Genomic DNA, 16,922 nt, shown 5'->3' with positions numbered 1-16,922 from the left:
AAATACCCGCCGATCGCCGTGGCGGACCCCTGATTGATGGTCTGCGCTAGAGCCTGGAGGTTACATGATACAATTATGCATACCAGTGGATCAAGTACGGCTTTTGGGGCCCGAATTCCGTAAGTGTGGTATCACATCCGTCGAAATCGCCGAATCGCCACTAACTTTCTCCAATCAATAACGACTCCATTGCTCCCACTATCTGGGCCAACCTGCTGGACGACGTCGGGAGCCCCGAGGACATCCTCCACCGCCATTCAGCCCGCCTCGTGCCCCGACGTTAGCCGATCTTGTGGTGACTGTTTTCTGACTGTGCCAGTAAAATTTTTGGGGCGGGCCGCCCGAGGGTCAGCAGGTCGTGCGTCGGGAACCCCTCGTTATCTCTGAACCCCCCCGTCTGATCAGAGATTCCAATATGCCACAGTCACAGGCAGAACCGAGGCAATTGACCGCCCACCAACGACATGCACGCCACGCCACACCACCCAGACCCCGGCTTGCTTGATTCTCTCACCAGATAGGGGCTGCTTCGAAGCATAGCATCAACAAGAGAATATCTGAACCGCACGAAGCATGTCTTAGTGCGAGCACTCTTTTATTCTGTTTGTCTCAGATTGTCCCAGCCATACGCCAGCTGGGGACGGAAGAGGCGCTCAACCCACACGTGCTAGCAACGCACGCACACCCAAGCGACTGCATTCATCTCCTAACATCTCGAATGCACAAATCCATCATTAGAGGCTCAATGACAGTGAGCTGCGGTATAATTTTGTGTATGGCTAAGACATTCTTACATATTCGGCAGATCGTGTTTGAACGCAAGAAAGCATATTCAATAGCAGCATCTACAAGCCGTCGCGCTGTTCCGGCATGTCGACGGCGTGATTTTACATGGGCCATCGGAGGCCAACCCTAGAAGACGAGAAGCGAAGGAGAGATCAGAGGCTGGTTTCCGGTGTCATCTGGTGCGCCCGCGTCAGTTTAATCACCTTTTCCACAACTGATACGTACCTGTGGGTAATGCATGTTCCACATCGGCTGCATGTACGTTCTATGGTGTCCCAATCCAAGAAGATCTCCGACGACGGCACACAGTGGCGGAAGCGACACCTGTTTCGCTCTCATTACCGGCCAGTGCAGGGGTGGGAGTTGAGGGTATTGCGAGGAATGATGTGCCCAGGTCACAGGCTCGCCGTAATGAGAATGGTGCACCTTGGAGAACGGATCCGGCGTGGGAAGACAGGGGAATGGAGTCACGGGAGACAACGAGGAATACGCCGACGCGGGCGTCATAGACGGGCATAATGAAGGGGTGGGAGTGCCAGGAGTGGTCGAGGCAGAGAGACGTTGACGACGGGACCGCTTGACTCGCCCCGTCTTCGCCAGAGCCACATCGTCCTTGAATTGATACTTGGCCACTGAAAGGTCTTCTGGGATGTAAATAGTCGATAGTGATGGATGTTGTGCCAAATTCCTAAGCTCTTCCTTGCGTCTTGGGTCAACGAAGCAAATGACGGACAGGGTGCGGATGTGGTCTGCGGAGTCGGAATGTTTCGTCGTAACCGTCACCGTCCGCTTATGTAGCCCGCCTGGTAGAGGTTGAACACCCGGACGCAGGTATCTGTTCTCATTGATTGGGTGCCTAATCCTGATATCAGAGCGAGGAAAAGGACATGTAAAGATTAATTGGTCACTTGTTGACTCCCTTCCCATAAGAATTGATTTTCTCCACGGGCACTGCCTCGCGGTAGACAAGCCAGAGATTCCTCTCTTGCTGATTGTCCATCCATTTTCGACAATCAGTCCAACGCCTCAAGCAATCGCGTTGCTCGAATACGAATACGTTTCCGTGCTGGATGAGCGGGCGATACACTTCGTCGTTGATTCGATGCTGGAGCACCGGGAACTCCTCAGGATAACGTTCGCAAGCTTCCAAAAGGAGGAGGATGTCATGAGGTGTTTCGAGGTAGAATCCGGAGGATGTGGGTTTGACGAAGACGGGAGAGGAAGGCTGGGCGCGACGTTCAACTCGTTTGACAGGCATGTTGCAAAGAGGGGAAGCCTCGGGGGGTCGAAAGGTAAGCAAGACACCAGAGGAGACTCCACCTGTTGGTAGAAGAGGGAGATGGAGGGGCGTATCGCGGGGAACTGTCAGTATATATGTGCATCCCCAGCGTGGCTCTGCGCCGAAACTCAATTTGCCCTTTGACGATTGATGACTCCTGCCCGTTTCTTCGGGTCAAGAATATGCACATCGAGCGGGAGCAAACCCGTAGAAGCGGGATGGCTTCGTTGTGCTGAGAGGATCCAGATCTTGAAGGAAGCAGACAGAAAGTAATTTAAAAAACATGATCCACCGTTACGAAGGTGGATTCGGCCGTGCAAACTCGTCCTTGGGAATGGAGCCTGGCCTCCCTTAGACGGAGGCTTTCGTTAAACGGGACGGCCCCCCGTAATGCCCGCGGTTAAGAAGGTTCGTCGACAGATTATAGATCGCGGGAGAGCCAGACCCACACAAAGGGTTACGCGGAACGGATGAATGTAAAATCTCAGGAACCACATGCCTTAAGCGTGGTCTATTCAAAACCATCGCCCCCCTACATGGTTCGTGTATAGCCCGATTATTATTATAAGGGCATTGCCTTCGAAAGTTGCAGGGGACCGAATAACAGCCTCTGTAAAACGTAGCAGCTTAGAACGTCATCGTTCGGCAGGAAGGCGCCTGATACCGGTCCAAAGATTGAATGCCGATCATCAAGCCTTGGAGATGATAACCACGTGGAAAAAAAAAAGCTCGGGTGAAAAGCCGTGTTTCAGAATGAGCCACCGCCGGAAGCCCGCAAGATCTGTTGATTCGGTGAAGAGGGTGTGCATTGAGTCAATCCATGCGCAGCAAGCAGATCTGCAGCTGGTCGTGTAGGAGAAAACTAGTCAGGGTGAAGTGGCAACGCTAATTTGATGGGACACACGATGCGGGAGATTCGGCGGACGCTTCGACGGACGCAAATCGGATAAAGTAATTTCGGCTCCGATTTTCCAGTCGTCTGGTGGCCGATCCTCACTCAAACCATGATCTAAAATGTGGCAAGAGCATATTTCGGGGAGATTGACATCAAGAGGATCCAACGATTCTGAGAAGGTGCGTGCTAAAAGTTTTGATGGCAGGTTTTTTCCCCAAGATAATGGGTACCGTATCAGGTGCGAGGATCTTCCCTCATTTTGGCTAGAAAAAAGCTTAATACACCTTGCCAGCAAATCTGTTGCAGCATGACCTGGGAATCAGAATAATATGAAACGAATTACAGACCCTTGCAATAACTGGTTGTCAGAGCCGTGTTTTGGGGTCCACACGTTTTCTCCACGGCGATTCCCGAACGACCATGCGCGTGATCAACCCGCGCGAGACCTAGAACAACGATAAGACCCGTTCCAACATGCCATCACACTCTTCTACCGAAAGTACCAGGAAAAGGATGTCTTTTGGGGTCCCGATTGGCTAATTTACCGGCACAGACTCGAAGGGGACAAGATTCGGTGCTGAAAACGGATTATCCAATTCTGGATGTTTTGCCCCCCATCCGGGGAGCACGAAATCCTGGAAGGAGAACAATAATAATATTGGTTTGCATGAGAATCTACTTTGAGGAAAACTTGTCTAAATTATGACTGGGAACTGTCTCCCAATGATGATCAAGGACGCAGCCGGGTAGCTTCCCCCAGGGATGCCACCCTTCCTCAGGCAAGTCGCGGCACTGGGTGCCCCTCTCTGACCACACCGTCTCTGTTTCCACTTGTCACAATCTTTGGAGCATTCCTCTCATTGCCCGCCCATCTCACATAACCCCTATCAGCCCGCCAGCTAGCCGAGCGCCTTATGACTGTTCAGAAGAAAGAAATGCCGCCCTTGGCGCCCCGCCCTCGTGTCGCATCATGATCTCCACCGCATGGAAGGAGGAGGGCGTCGGGTGATCTCAGACATGCCAGCGTGCTCGACGGTCAGGGCGGCCTCAACAGTCACCAAACAGTCACGGGCGGGTACCCCACTGCCCCGACGCCAGCGAAGCGCCTCCCGCCCTCGGTGTGCCCTTCCCACCCCCGTGATATATCAGAGCACCATTGAGGTAAATTCCAAGGAGGACAAATTACTTGACGAAACCTCTTTTCGATCGGCTTTGCTTCCTTCGAGCTGATCGTCGATTGTGCCGCCTAAACCCCACAACCTGCGCATTGTCTGTAAAGTCGTAGGGGTGCATCTCTGATTAATGGCCCCAAATTATTTCTACATAAGGTAAGAGGATTAAGGCGATACTGCTACTATGACTCTTTTTGGGGACATCCTCGGACACCGCTTGGCAAGACTGTCTCGGAAAACAAGGCAAGTGTCTCTGCCACCCAGACAACTCTCACGAACTAAAACTTTCAGGTAGGTCGCACATCAATTACCGCTCAAGGCATTGCTTGCGCGCTTGTGTCTCTCTGGGACTTTACTCGAACAGTGAATCGAAGAGGTTGGCCGCTTGGGTCTGGCCACCCTCAGATAGATGCCTGGGAGGGGAAGCTCAATCGGATTCTTGCCAGTGAGTGTGCACGTTTCAACAGCACAAGGCTTTATGTGATCACTTATACATCTCAAAGGCAACGAAGTCGTCCTCTTATTGTTACAATCACTGGATACCGCAGAACTGCACGAACCACCGCCAACTAATCTGTCACCTTTCCTCAACCTTCTACCTTGTCCCATGACGACTTTCACTCTGCTTCCTCCCCCACAGACTCCCCCACCCCATCTCTCGATATCCGACCCCTTGTACAGAGGTTGTCGCTTCCGGCAGAGGAGTCCGCAAAGGTGGCAGTGCGTTGCTTTTCAACCTCATGGCTTCGGAGGCTGTCATCGTTGTCCCGTCCAAACCGATTTGACGGATATTGGGAAGGGTGGGGCGTGCGGTTACCGGCGGAGTGACCTGCTCACTTGAGCGTGGCGAGGGCATTGGAGACGCCAACGACGCCGAGCCCGATGGTGCTCCATTGTGGCGGTTGTGCACGGAAGTCGGCTGAGGAGGTCGAGGAGTAACTTGAGTATCAGGTGAGTGTCGCTCTCCGCTCCATCTCTCATACTCGTGCCATGGAACTGACAGCTTTCGTAGGCCGGCCACGAAGGTCACGGGCCGCAATTCTTGCCTTCGAGTCGGATCCACATACCAAACGAGGCGGTAGGAGGTGGCGAACGTGCTGCCTCCTTGGATGAGATGTGCAGAGTAGGTCCATCGCTGCAGTTGTCCGAATCGATTATTCGACACTTCCTCATCTTCGTCGTCATCCATTTCAGTATCGACCGGACTACCCGGTAACTTGCTTTCTGTCCTATGGTTCCCATGAGTAGTCTGCAATATTAGTCGATAGAATGCTCACCGTTCGTCGATCCCCTTGATTCGCTTCATGATACCATCCAGTTGATCATACCGCAGAAAGGGCGGAAGACACCTTGAATTGGTCCACTTCTTGAAATCATGCCATCTCACCAGCCCGTCCGTCACCGCATAAAGGAACACACTGCCGTGCACAATCAACTTCTCGAATGCTGCTCTGTCGGTATCGTCCGGGGCCGGGCGGCGCATCACCAGCGGAAAACGCTCGGGGAACTGACGCGCAGCTTCGATGAGAAGGATGGCCTCATCCTCCGTGCGGATGTCCAGGAACTGGAAGGTGGGTCGGGGTTTGTACGTGATACGCTCGGAGGGCTCGGCGATGAGGAATTGGAAGTGTGGTCGTGTGCGATAGTCGTACGGCAAGATGTCTTCATCCCATCCTGGTCCTTCTGCTGACAACCGACCCTTTGGAGCCGCAGGTTCAAAGCACAACGTCGAATAATGCCTCCAAGGTATCTCCATGACATGCAGAGCCGGTATGGAGGACAGCGGGCGAAGTTCGTTCCTTCGAGTCGGGAGGACATACCATACCAACCGATACTGAACCGTCGACTCACGATCGTTGAGGTCGGGGGTGAATGAAATTGTGTAAGTCCACTTGACTAGGCCTGACTGATATCCCTGCGCATCGTCTTCTTTACGCTTTTTTGGTGGCCTGTACTTCATTCAGACATCCAACGCTGGTTGCTCCAATGAACACATACAAAACACCCTTGCCTTCTATCGTGGCCGTCGTGCGACCAGCACCTTCAAAGTACCGAAAGAAAGGCCGGTACTGCCGGCTCTTTCCCCACCGTTTACAGTCGCTCCAACGCACCAATCCGTTTTCTGCGGACGGCACGAACACAAATGCGTTTCCGTGACAGATCACACGTTCTAGTTCTTCTTTGCTGAGCTCAGATTGGCCTGGTCTCCGGATTACCAATGGGAATACGTCGGGGAATTGGCGGGCAGCCTCGATCAGAGCAATCGCGTGTCGCTCGTTGCCGATGTGCAGTCCCTGGGCGGTGGGCCGGAGGATGAACTGGACGGGACGAGGGGGAGCTTGCATTGCCTTCACACTGGGTAGAAAACGCCCGATAAAAATGTTATAATGTTTCGGAAACGGTGCCACCTTGAATGCGTTTCACGTTAGCATGCTTATACGATGCCTCGAGGGAGAAAATTCACAAACACGTGGATAGGGCTGCCGCCGTGATCAGCTGGCTTTCTCACACTGGGAATAGGGAAATGCCGAAGATAGATATCCCCCGTTGCCACTTGTGTATCTGAAGCAGAATAATGCCAACCACTCAATCAATGTGGCGGCGATTTTTGTCAAGCGTTGCAGAGACCCGAGATAATAATCGCAAGACCAAGGTGGCAACAGGAGCGCTCCGATCAGTCCTGGGAAAGCTCGCGGGCACGACCACAACATGGTTTCCAAGTAGAAATAACCACGCAGAGAGCGGCTCCTGTCGTCGACAATAAACTCTCGGCATGAGCATTGTGACAAGCTAGGCGGGTGACAGGAGCAGATGAGGAGCACAACTCGCTTCCGCGCGACCTGTGCCGATTGACTAATCCGTTTCATTATCAAGAAGGACTTGATATTGATGGGCCACTCTGGGGGAAATCAACACCAGATCAATGGGATTCACGTAGAGCTCAAGTAGAAGACGGGGCCGCCGCATGCAGCAAATGATAGGCGCGCCCTTGCTCGGCGCCTCTTCGGCATGAGGAACACCGCTTTCCCCAGTCGCATGGCCTGGTTTCCCCTCTCGACGCTGCCGGCAGCTCCTCTTTCTCACACGGTCTCGTGAGAAAGAAACTTGCCTAGCCTTATTCTGATGCTTCCGGATCTTGAGCCTATTCTATAAAAGGAATTAAGACTGGTGCTACTCCTTTTCCTTGTTACACCCGCCTTAGAATCTATCTTCGGAACGAAGTGCGGACTGAGCTTGAGGCTACGAACCATGTCAGCTGGCACGCCCCCTTGTATCTTCGCTCGTTACCCGCAGTTCACATGCCATCTGCACCGAAACGACAGGTCGCATGACGTGTTACGTTCTGTTGTATACGTGCCGTTTCGCGCTTATTTTGCACCGAGAGGGTCCGAAGGGCAACAACATGCCAACAACAATGGACATCGGGTTGCGCAACCGTTTCGCTGCAGATGGATCATTGTCGCTTATACATTACGCTCTAATCAACGTTCTGTATAGAAACCGAGTTAAACGTTCTACGCTCCTGTGGGTTTCGACTCGCTCTGTTTTGGGATCAGGCACCGATCCCGAATGTATGGCACTGCCTTTCCTCGCCCACCTGGCGCTTAAGCACTGAATAGGGTTAAGTTATAGCCTACAATGGATAAAAGAATGGAAAGGAAGATTTCCTATCTCCTGATGTCTGCGAGGGTAGGAGGGACATCAGGGGTAGGAGGACCAAGTAGATTGAGGAATCATACGAGGTAGGACGGTGGGAACACTCGATTTCGTAGTCCCTTACATCGTCATCAATATCCTGGACCTTCAGATTTCTGTTCATTAGCACGGTTCCAAGTCACACAGTACAATACGTAGGGCATTACGCGCTATTCTCGTTCGTGCGCTGCCACGCTGATGAAAACCTTGTGAAGATGTGTCATTGGCCACCTGTATCACCCCTCGTCCTACTTCGGGAGCCTGGCTTCGGCTTCCCATCATCCAGGTCGCTTCCCTCGATCATCAGTTCCGCATGGCCCATCTTCTCGAGCTTGCGGTCGAACCTGCCTTTACGGTATTGGGAGACGATCCGCTCAAGCAGCTCGGAGGTGGATATTCCGGGTGTCCGCCGCGTTGGAAGGAATTTGCCTTTATCAAAGAGGGTGTCAGAATTTGCGCGAGGGATCAGAGCATGAAAACGGCGCACCGATCTCCTTAATGTGTGCGTATACATCATCGTGTGTCAGGCTCTTGTACGGCTCCTCATCATGGGCGACGTAGTCGATCATATGCTTCTCCAGAAACGCATCGTTAATTACCCAAGGCGCATCGGGCACGACCTCGTCCACATACTTGCACTGACGTACAGACTCGCACCGCTCTGCGTGATTCATGCAAGCTGGGGACTTGTGCTGATTCACGAGCGCATCGCTGCACACGCCAACGAGAAGATATACATTCGGGAAGGAGAGTTTCGCTTGTCGAAGCTGTAATGCGTGCCTGTTGAATGATGAGCAATGGAAAGGAACGAATGTGGGAGGCTGACCCGAAATGGAAGATATCGTATACACCTAACACTCCCATCAGAGAAACGAAAACCGCGGATTGCGATGCTGCTTACCATCGGCATATATGCGAATCGGACGTCCTTCAGGAGGTGGATTGACCTTGTACGTTCTCGCCGAGTTCCCCTCGATCGCATCCATGACAAACCGCTCTATGTCTTCTTGGGTCAACCCAGCAACACCCGCCTTCTCCTCTTTCTCCTTCTCGTCCTTCTTGCCCGATGTGCGCCGCACAGGCACAGGGGCAGTGTGTTTGCGCGCTGCCCCTGGGCCCTCGTACGACCCATGGTCCGTGTCGACATCCATCGCGTCCTCAGCCACGCTAACCAGCGGCAGTGGCACGGGCCTAGCCGGCGGTGTAGACATGGGACTGGATCCGCCGCTCTCTTTCGAGCCCATCCCTCGCCCTGAACCAAGGCCCGATGGAGTGGTTACGCCAGGGGTAGTGCTCTCGATGTCGCCATCGTACGTGGGGGAGTCGACACCCGAGTCGGACTCTTCTAGTGCTAGAGCAAGGGTTGCCCGTGGGTGGGTGTGTCGTCCACGAGAAGCAATGCGGGTGATAGTAGGAGCAAGTGGCGCAGGGGGGAGCGTCGTTGGGCGGGACAATGGCGCAGGGGTGGAGACCGCAGAGGCGTTGTCGGACTGTGTAGTGATAAGCGGCGGCAAGGACGCGCATATATGTCAGTTTCTGTATATAAACACCTTTAAATAGTCTGGCGTACCATTGTCTCGTCGTTGTCCTCTTCTGATGCATCATAAGTCGGCGTTTCGAGCCCAAGCAGATGGGCGTGTCGTACACTGGCAGAATTACGACTCAAACGGTTCGGTAGACTTCTCCTTTGCTGCTCAATTGTGGACATGTCGGTATAGCTGCAATACGGCAGGATACTGTGAAAGGTAAATACGGTCAGTGCGGTAGTCTTTTCGCTGTTGGCAGGAGTATGGGGGAGCACGATGGAGACGTTGTCGTCGTCTGAAGAAGTGAGTGAGGGGACCGTCCCTCCTAAGGGCGCGCCACAACGTCACGTCAGCTGTCCTGCTCCTCACTTCATTCTCAAGACATCTATCATTTCCTCTCAATGTCTATGTCTTTGAATATCGAAATCTCCCTTGACAGACCACCATTTCCTATGTTTACTTGCATTGCCCCTACTTCCTGGTGTCAACCAGAGCATGCACAGACATGCAGTATATGTTTCAAGAGAGCATATACTACATATTTGTACATTACATGCATGTTCACTTTCACTTCAACTATTCCAGTTGGTATCAAGCATTGATTGTTGGACATGAAAGTGAGGATCGGTGATCAAGATGCATCGTATGCCATCTTCGAAATATTCAACACAGATGGTGGGAGTTGGCATGGATGTTTGTCAAGCACTGATTGCTCAACAAACATCTCCCACCATCTGTGTTGAATATTTCATGCCAGCATCTATGCTAGTGTTGGTTTGATCAACACTTATTTCAGGTGAGGCAGACTTCTCCAGTTCTCGTGTGCTTTTACTATTTAGCTGGTCCACCATTTGCTTTGAAGCAAACATGGGTTTCCTTCTAATAGTATAGCACAGGAAAACAGTGGACTAGCTGTCATGATCCTGTGTTCATTCTGTCTCACTGTCCGAAACACAACTGTATGTGATCTTGAGCTATTGTAGTCTGGGCGATAAGGATATGTGCAACATCTGCGATGGCCGGGCGTCTTTTCTTGTGCGAGTGGATTCTTGCGTCGGTGGTATCGAAAAGTGGGCAGAGTTTGTCGTGATGGAGAGCGTGACGGAGGGAGATAGGAATGGAGATGGAGATGGAGAGGAGATGGGGAGATGAGCAACGAGATGAGAGGCACGTTACTGGTTGTGAACAGTTCACCGCTGTCGATGGCGTGCCCTCAGCTCGTGTGAGCAAGCGTCCGCCGAGTTTCCGAATTCCGCGGTGTTCACGTTCTTCTGGTGCTATCCGAGGGAACACTCCTCTATATGGAAGGCCCTCTCGCTGGCAGGAGCCTGTTATCTTCGGACGACCGTCTCTAGCGGATCTGAGATCTTGCGAGTTGTCACTAATCAAACTCTCCTGGCGCTTAAGATATCTTTGCCGTATCAGACGAGCATATCAAGGGGCATGTGGCACTTGTTGTGTTACTACTATATCGGATAGATCGAGCTACGAAGGAGCGCAGCTTTTGACGGCATCCTGTCAGGTGTCGTGGCGGGATGTCCAGATGATGCTCTTGTGGCCCGGCCAGATGCTCGGCCAAAATAGCTCAAACGTGTGCGGGTTCACGTAACGAATGGTCGATCAATAGCGAAGCCAACCGTGGTTGCAGGGTGCGAAGACGTGCGGCTCAGATTCGTTTCCTACGATCCTTATATATTCAACGATAGAGGGTGTATGATACACGGGACGTGCTATTTCAGGGTAGGAACAAAGGATAAAGACATAATAGGCGGAACAGGAAAGGAAAAAGGAAGTTTGATTCGGCCGATTGTGACATTCGCAAACACGATGCTGGAACGAACAAACATGAAACAAATCTGCAGATGGGCATGTCCAGGGTAACCAGCGCATGCTTTGCGTTTTCTGATCGTCTAGGATTTTCATTTACCCTCCTGCTTGTTCTTTGCCATCTAGAGCAGATAAATTAGCTACGGAGGCCATGTGAGGGATTATGCCACTCACCAGGTTCAGGGCGGAACCAGCCTTGAACCATGCGATCTGGCCCTCGTTGAACGAGTGCGCAAGCTCAATGTCCTCTGTCTTGCCATCGGGGTGCTTGATGACAGCGGTCAAGTTCTTGCCGGGCGCGAAAGACTCGAGACCCTTGATGGTGACGCGGTCATCGGGAGTGATCTTATCGTAGTCGGCCGGGTCAGCGAAGGTGAGGGCAAGCATACCCTGCTTCTTCAGGTTGGTCTCATGGATACGTGCAAAGGAGCGGACGAGGATGGCAAGACCACCGAGGTAGCGGGGCTCGAGAGCGGCATGCTCACGGGAAGATCCCTCACCGTAGTTGCTGTCACCTGTGATGAAGTCAATACTTGTTGCGAGAAATGAAGATAATATGGTGCTCACCAACAACAACCCACTTGATGCCGTTGTCACGGTAGTAAGCAGCGACCGTGGGAACTGCGCCCCACTCGCCAGTGATCTCGTTCTTCACATTGTTAGCCTCGCCATTAGCGGAGTTGATAGCGCCGATCAGGCAGTTCTCTGGAAACGATTCAGCATGGGGGCATGTCAGACACGGAGAGGCGACCCACGAGAGATGTTCTGGAGATGGCCACGGTACTTGAGCCAGGGGCCACCAGCAGAGATGTGGTCAGTCGTGCACTTGCCCTGCACCTTGATCAGGATGGGGAGGTCGGTGGGCTCTTTGCCGTCCCACGGTGCGAAAGGCTTGAGGAGTTGGAGACGGTCACTGTTAGGGTCAACGGCAACTTGGACGGAGGCGCGGTCCTGGGGAGGTTCCTGGTAGGTATTCTGGCCGGGGTCGTAGCCCTTAGGAGGAAGCTCGTTGCCGACTGGGTCGGTGAACTTGAATTCCTTGCCATCGGAGCCGGTGAGGGTATCGGTGAGAGGGTTGAAGTTGAGGGTACCAGCGAAGGCCATGGCGGTGACGAGATCAGGGGAAGCAACGAAAGCGTGGGTAGCAGGGTTAGCGTCGTTCCGGCCGGTGAAGTTACGGTTGTACGAAGTGACGATGGTGTTCTTCTCACCCTTCTTCACGTCACGACGATCCCATTGGCCAATGCAAGGACCGCAAGCGTTAGCAAGAACGATACCGCCAACCTCATGGAAGGTCTCGATCACGCCGTCGCGGTCAATGGTAGCGCGGACCTGCTCGGAGCCGGGGGTGATGGTGAACTTGCTCTTGGTGGACAGACCATGCTCAGCAGCCTGGCGAGCAATGGAAGAAGAGCGGGTCATATCCTCGTAGGACGAGTTGGTGCAAGAGCCGATGAGGGCAACCTTGATCTCCTCAGGCCAGCCGTTCTCCTTCGCAACCTCCTTCAACTTGGAAATGGGGGTAGCCAGATCGGGGGTGAAGGGGCCGTTGATATGGGGCTCGAGCTCGCTCAGGTTCTGTATATCATAATTAGAAGGCATCCTGATGAGCATAACGGCAGGCATACAATGTCGATGACCTGGTCGTACTCGCAGCCCTCATCAGGCTTCAAGTTGTGCTCGAAGGCCTTGGCGTATTCAGCAATGTTGCCACGCTTGGTTGCGTTAAGGTAGTCGGCCATGCGGTGGTTGAAGGGGAAGAGGGAAGTCGTAGCACCAATTTCAGCACCCATGTTGCAGATCGTAGCCATACCCGTGCAAGACAGAGACTCAACACCCGGGCCACGGTACTCGACGATGGCACCAGTGCCGCCCTTAACGGTTAGGATACCAGCCACCTTCAGGATGACATCTAGTGAGTAGTTAGCTCCAGTTGCGTTATCAACTGGTCCCTTGGTACGTACCCTTCGGTGCAGTCCAGCCGGAAATCTTGCCAGTCAAGTTAACACCAATGACCTTCGGGCACTTGAGCTCCCAGGGAAGATCGGCCATGACGTCGACAGCATCGGCACCACCAACACCGCACGCAATCATGCCGAGACCACCGGCGTTAGGGGTATGAGAATCGGTACCAATCATCAAACCGCCGGGGAAAGCGTAGTTCTCAAGGATAATCTGGTGAATAATCCCAGACCCGGGCCTCCAGAAGCCGATACCATACTGTGATGGAAAAACAATGAGCATGAATGAATCTAAGGCACCAAAAATTCAAAGAAATCCTTACCTTAGCCGTCGCAGTCGCCAGGAAGTCGTACACCTCCTTGTTGGTGGCAATGGCACGAGCCAAATCCTTCTCACCACCCACCTGAGCCTCAATCAAGTGGTCACAGTGGACAGTTGTGGGAACAGCAACAGTGGGCATGCCAGACGACATAAACTGAAGGATGGCCATCTGGGCAGTAGCATCTTGGCATGCAACACGCTAAAAGACAGAATACGTGTCAAGGGCTTAGATACCGACTTGGTGAGAGCTAAAATACATACATCCGGCCGCAGTTTCAAGTATGATGTACCACGCACGATATCCTGCTCGTGCGGGTTATCCAAGTGTCCGTACAAAATCTTCTCGGACAGAGTAAGCGGGCGGTTCAGTCTAAATTAATGCGCATACATCTATGTCAGACAAGATGTATGCGCTCTACTTGGTCATGTATGCGCACCGGTTACGAACGACGACCAGGTTGTCCTCAATCCTCTGGTAGTTGATGTAGTTGTGGGGCTCGAGCGGAGACATGGGGACCTTCTGGTCGCCGATCTTGGGTGCGGCGGTCGCCATGCCCGAGCGGGCGAGGAGGCCCCCGAGGACGCGCGATTTTTGCGTAACGTTGAGCATTGTTGGGACCAACGCTCAAGGTACACAGAGGAAGGGAGGGGTGGTAGGTGGTGGTCAAGACGGAGGAGAGAAGGACGTCCTTCTTGGGCTGTTGAGGGTTGCGGGCGGGGCGAGCCACGGCGTCGGGGAGACGGTGATAAGCGTGAGGTCATACGCCTTACCGGGGCAGCTCGGAACCACACGGAGCTTCTTTTTTCAAGCTCAGGATTGATTCCGCTTCCATGGCTCAAAATCCGCGGTCAAGTATTGGCTCGTTTGCTCTTCTCCGCAAACTGCCACCTGTATTCATGCCAGAGGGTATTATATTTATTTACTTTATCTCATCCTCTCTCCGCTGTTTGATTACTTCGACAATGAAAGGATACTCGGGTGCCTGGTCTAGACTTACATCAAATATTTTCCATCATTTGTAACCCCTAGAGCGAGGTGAAGGCTTCCGGACCCCTCCGTTGTCGTTCTGCCAGCAGGGCTCCGATGTATCTGCAGACCACGGTCAAACGCTGGCGGACTCGGTTGCTCGGAGGATCCAGGAAACGACCACGCTGTCCATATACCCCTGTTCACATCGTTCATGCTCTTCACACGTCTGGAAAACTTTCTCAAGGATCCCTCGCCGTCGGACCCTGGTCGGCCGTGCACGGGACACCGACCACCCAGGCTCCTCATGTGATGTTTTGCCGGTCTGGCGCTGCATCTCGGCCGACCTCCGCGATGTGGACCAATTTTCCTTACAGAATTGGTGGACGAGTGTGACAGGGACGACGTGGAGCGGTAAGAAGCCCGGGAAGCCCGGCTGGTCCATATAGCCCCATGGATGATGACTCTTAAGTCATTGTGGGTCATTGGAATTCAGGAAGGGTAAACAATGATAACATCGCATCTGCTTTTTCTAATATTGTGCTCGTTGATGGGAGATACAGTATGTGAGCCACGATAATCAGATTATCGCGTGTGCCGAACACGTCAGCACATGCCGAGGAGCGCCCATGACAATTCACGCCACTCAGTCAGCAGCACTGCTCGCCCGACCTCATTCCACGACGACGTCCAGACGTTTATCCATCTAATAGAAGTGAACATCCTGTGTAACTTCGGACTCGAACGTCTGAAAGCGCAAGTATACCTGTTGGGATGAACGGCCCTCGTTGGCCATATCTTCGTGCGCCTGACATCTCCGACCTTCGCGTACGTCTTTAATCCCCACTTGCTTGTCAGCCTCGGCGTAGCGGTCTAACTCTAGTGTAGACGCGAGAATGCTGGATATGCAAGGAAGATGAGACGTTCTCCGAGCGTGCACAGCAGAAGAAGGAGTCGGTGAGCAAGTGGATCCACCCGTGCAAGTGTACCCTCGTGGCACATGAGAGTGTGCGTCTGTCTGTATTATATCAACTCATTTTGACTGACTGAATATATGCGTGTAGTGTCTATTGGAATGGATTGCCAGAACGCAGCAGAGTTTGGACCCACCACCACAGTGTCCTCAGTGTAATACCCCGTTCGAATTGGCCACGAAGAGGGGGTTGGTCCTCAGATGCCTAGATTGGTTGGACAGCAGGAAGGGAACAGTAGTGAGCGCACTGATTCTCACCGGTACGCACCGTCTTTTACCACGGGCGGATAATTAACTTACTGTAATGGATGCAGGGTTCACAGGCGGGTTCCTCATACTAAGCACGACGTACGGCGTGCATGCTCTCCGGTTACTAGTGGGAAAAGAAATGTGCAAACTGATGATCGGCGAGAGTCCGAGTGAATGGCCTTTCGAGGCGTGGGTGAACCTCCCACTCATTCCATTCGCGTTGATGACCACAGTGCGTCTTCTATTTCCGTTGAACAACACGAGCTCACATGTAAACAGCAAACGAGTCGCCTAGACCCGTTCCTCCTCTCTCTCCCCTTCCTCGCCTCTCCCTACCTGCACCTAGCCGAGCACCCAGCAGGCTCCTTGACATCCTCACCCTTACTTCCCTCCATCTCGCACGCAAGAGAACCAATAAGCCCCACCTTCCCCCCATCCCCAAGTCTGCTGATCGCCCTTCTCCCTCTGGTCAAGTTCACCTACTCCTCTCTCCGGCAGCACATGATCCGCCTGCTTCTCGCCCCTGGGCATCGAGGGCGAGGTGGCGCTCTGGGGATAGCGGACGTAGACGCTGGCCCAGAAATACGCGAAGAGTTCGGCCTACGCGTGCAGGTCGAAGACCAGAATGGCAACCAGCAGAACTGGGCCCGTGGGCTGGTGCTCAATGGCACCACCGTGGGGACGTTCGTCACCTACTCCCTCTCTCTCCCTATCATCGCTTCCCTATCCGGGCGTGCCCTCCGCTGGGTAGCAGACTACTCCGCAACCCTTCGCAAGTTCCTGGCGATCGACGCACACCTCATACCGAACATGTATCGTCCCGCAGCGCGCATAGGTTTCTTGGGCCTACGTGCACCCATAGGCGTAACAGACTTGGACCCAATATGGTGGCGCAACGCTGTGGGGTTGTGCTTGTTTACGGTGACGAAGGACGCGGTGGCGCTGTTTCATGCGTGGTCGAGGAGGGAAGAAAAACGGACTAGGAGGATCGTGAGTAGGGATTTTGCAGGACTGGACCTGCAGGGGTTGGATCTGATTGTGTGAACATCTATTGAACTGTGGAGAGAGGGAGATGGAGAAGGTGAGTTGTCAGTTCGCTATTATACGTTATTGTTGTCCCCACTCTGTACACCATGATCCCATCTGAGTCATCTAGTGACATATCTACAGACCAACATCTTGGCAGGGTACTGTGCAACCCTTGGGAGTAACCACTGATTTCACACCGACTTGCCTTCATTTGTCGAGGTCCAGAGAGACGGAAACATG

At 53.1% G+C, this 16,922-nt stretch overlaps 5 protein-coding genes across 5 annotated transcripts; 1 reads left to right on the top strand and 4 right to left on the bottom strand.

The window, feature by feature from the left end:
* Positions 1-1,310: 1,310 nt before the first annotated feature.
* DACRYDRAFT_23021 (uncharacterized protein) lies at positions 1,311-2,105 on the bottom strand (the record flags this gene model as incomplete). The annotated part of the gene is made up of 2 exons (XM_040773058.1): positions 1,695-2,105; positions 1,311-1,642 (listed from the first exon to the last, which is right to left on the bottom strand). Coding segments are annotated over exons 1-2 (416 nt in total), but the record flags the coding sequence as incomplete, so codon positions are not given.
* Positions 2,106-4,634: 2,529 nt separating this feature from the next.
* On the bottom strand, positions 4,635-6,477 carry DACRYDRAFT_100715 (uncharacterized protein; the record flags this gene model as incomplete). Its single annotated transcript, XM_040767482.1, has 5 exons — positions 4,635-5,361; positions 5,410-5,931; positions 5,953-6,081; positions 6,131-6,210; positions 6,244-6,477. 5 exons carry the CDS (start codon positions 6,475-6,477, stop codon positions 4,728-4,730), a joined length of 1,599 nt encoding a protein of 532 aa, XP_040627479.1. The 3' UTR covers positions 4,635-4,727.
* Positions 6,478-7,930: 1,453 nt separating this feature from the next.
* Positions 7,931-9,624, bottom strand: DACRYDRAFT_23020 (uncharacterized protein). The gene is made up of 5 exons (XM_040773057.1): positions 9,399-9,624; positions 8,730-9,318; positions 8,655-8,679; positions 8,316-8,608; positions 7,931-8,257 (listed from the first exon to the last, which is right to left on the bottom strand). The coding sequence occupies exons 1-5, from the start codon at positions 9,534-9,536 to the stop codon at positions 8,049-8,051; spliced, it is 1,254 nt and encodes a 417-aa protein (XP_040627478.1). The 5' UTR covers positions 9,537-9,624; the 3' UTR covers positions 7,931-8,048.
* Positions 9,625-11,048: 1,424 nt separating this feature from the next.
* On the bottom strand, positions 11,049-14,150 carry DACRYDRAFT_23019 (aconitate hydratase 2). The gene is made up of 9 exons (XM_040773056.1): positions 13,902-14,150; positions 13,726-13,834; positions 13,466-13,663; positions 13,146-13,401; positions 12,810-13,093; positions 11,937-12,759; positions 11,749-11,886; positions 11,356-11,696; positions 11,049-11,303 (listed from the first exon to the last, which is right to left on the bottom strand). Exons 1-9 carry the CDS (start codon positions 14,072-14,074, stop codon positions 11,274-11,276), a joined length of 2,352 nt encoding a protein of 783 aa, XP_040627477.1. The 5' UTR covers positions 14,075-14,150; the 3' UTR covers positions 11,049-11,273.
* Positions 14,151-15,112: 962 nt separating this feature from the next.
* Positions 15,113-16,734, top strand: DACRYDRAFT_23018 (uncharacterized protein). Its single transcript, XM_040773055.1, has 5 exons — positions 15,113-15,259; positions 15,320-15,439; positions 15,496-15,664; positions 15,719-15,885; positions 15,933-16,734. The coding sequence occupies exons 4-5, from the start codon at positions 15,877-15,879 to the stop codon at positions 16,695-16,697; spliced, it is 774 nt and encodes a 257-aa protein (XP_040627476.1). The 5' UTR covers positions 15,113-15,259; positions 15,320-15,439; positions 15,496-15,664; positions 15,719-15,876; the 3' UTR covers positions 16,698-16,734.
* The last annotated feature ends 188 nt before the right edge of the window (positions 16,735-16,922 follow it).

The sequence above is a fragment of the Dacryopinax primogenitus genome (genome assembly GCF_000292625.1).
Source record: "Dacryopinax primogenitus strain DJM-731 SS1 chromosome Unknown DACRYscaffold_12, whole genome shotgun sequence".
NCBI lineage: Eukaryota > Fungi > Basidiomycota > Dacrymycetes > Dacrymycetales > Dacrymycetaceae > Dacryopinax > Dacryopinax primogenitus.
Note: the sequence above shows the minus strand (reverse complement) of the source record. Positions and strands in the feature narration are given on the sequence as shown.

Excerpts from the sequence above, each read along its gene's own strand:
- DACRYDRAFT_23019 (XM_040773056.1), bottom strand. The coding sequence starts at position 14,074 with ATGCTCAACGTTACGCAAAAATCGCGCGTCCTCGGGGGCCTCCTCGCC. Across the intron at positions 12,760-12,809 it reads ACGACCAGGTCATCGACATT|AACCTGAGCGAGCTCGAGCC; the intron begins GTATGCCTGCCG and ends TATGATATACAG. Across the intron at positions 11,887-11,936 it reads CCATCTCCAGAACATCTCTC|AGAACTGCCTGATCGGCGCT; the intron begins GTGGGTCGCCTC and ends AATCGTTTCCAG.
- DACRYDRAFT_23020 (XM_040773057.1), bottom strand. The coding sequence starts at position 9,536 with ATGTCCACAATTGAGCAGCAAAGGAGAAGTCTACCGAACCGTTTGAGT. Across the intron at positions 9,319-9,398 it reads AGGACAACGACGAGACAATG|TCCGACAACGCCTCTGCGGT; the intron begins GTACGCCAGACT and ends ATCACTACACAG. Across the intron at positions 8,258-8,315 it reads CGCACACATTAAGGAGATCG|GCAAATTCCTTCCAACGCGG; the intron begins GTGCGCCGTTTT and ends TCTTTGATAAAG.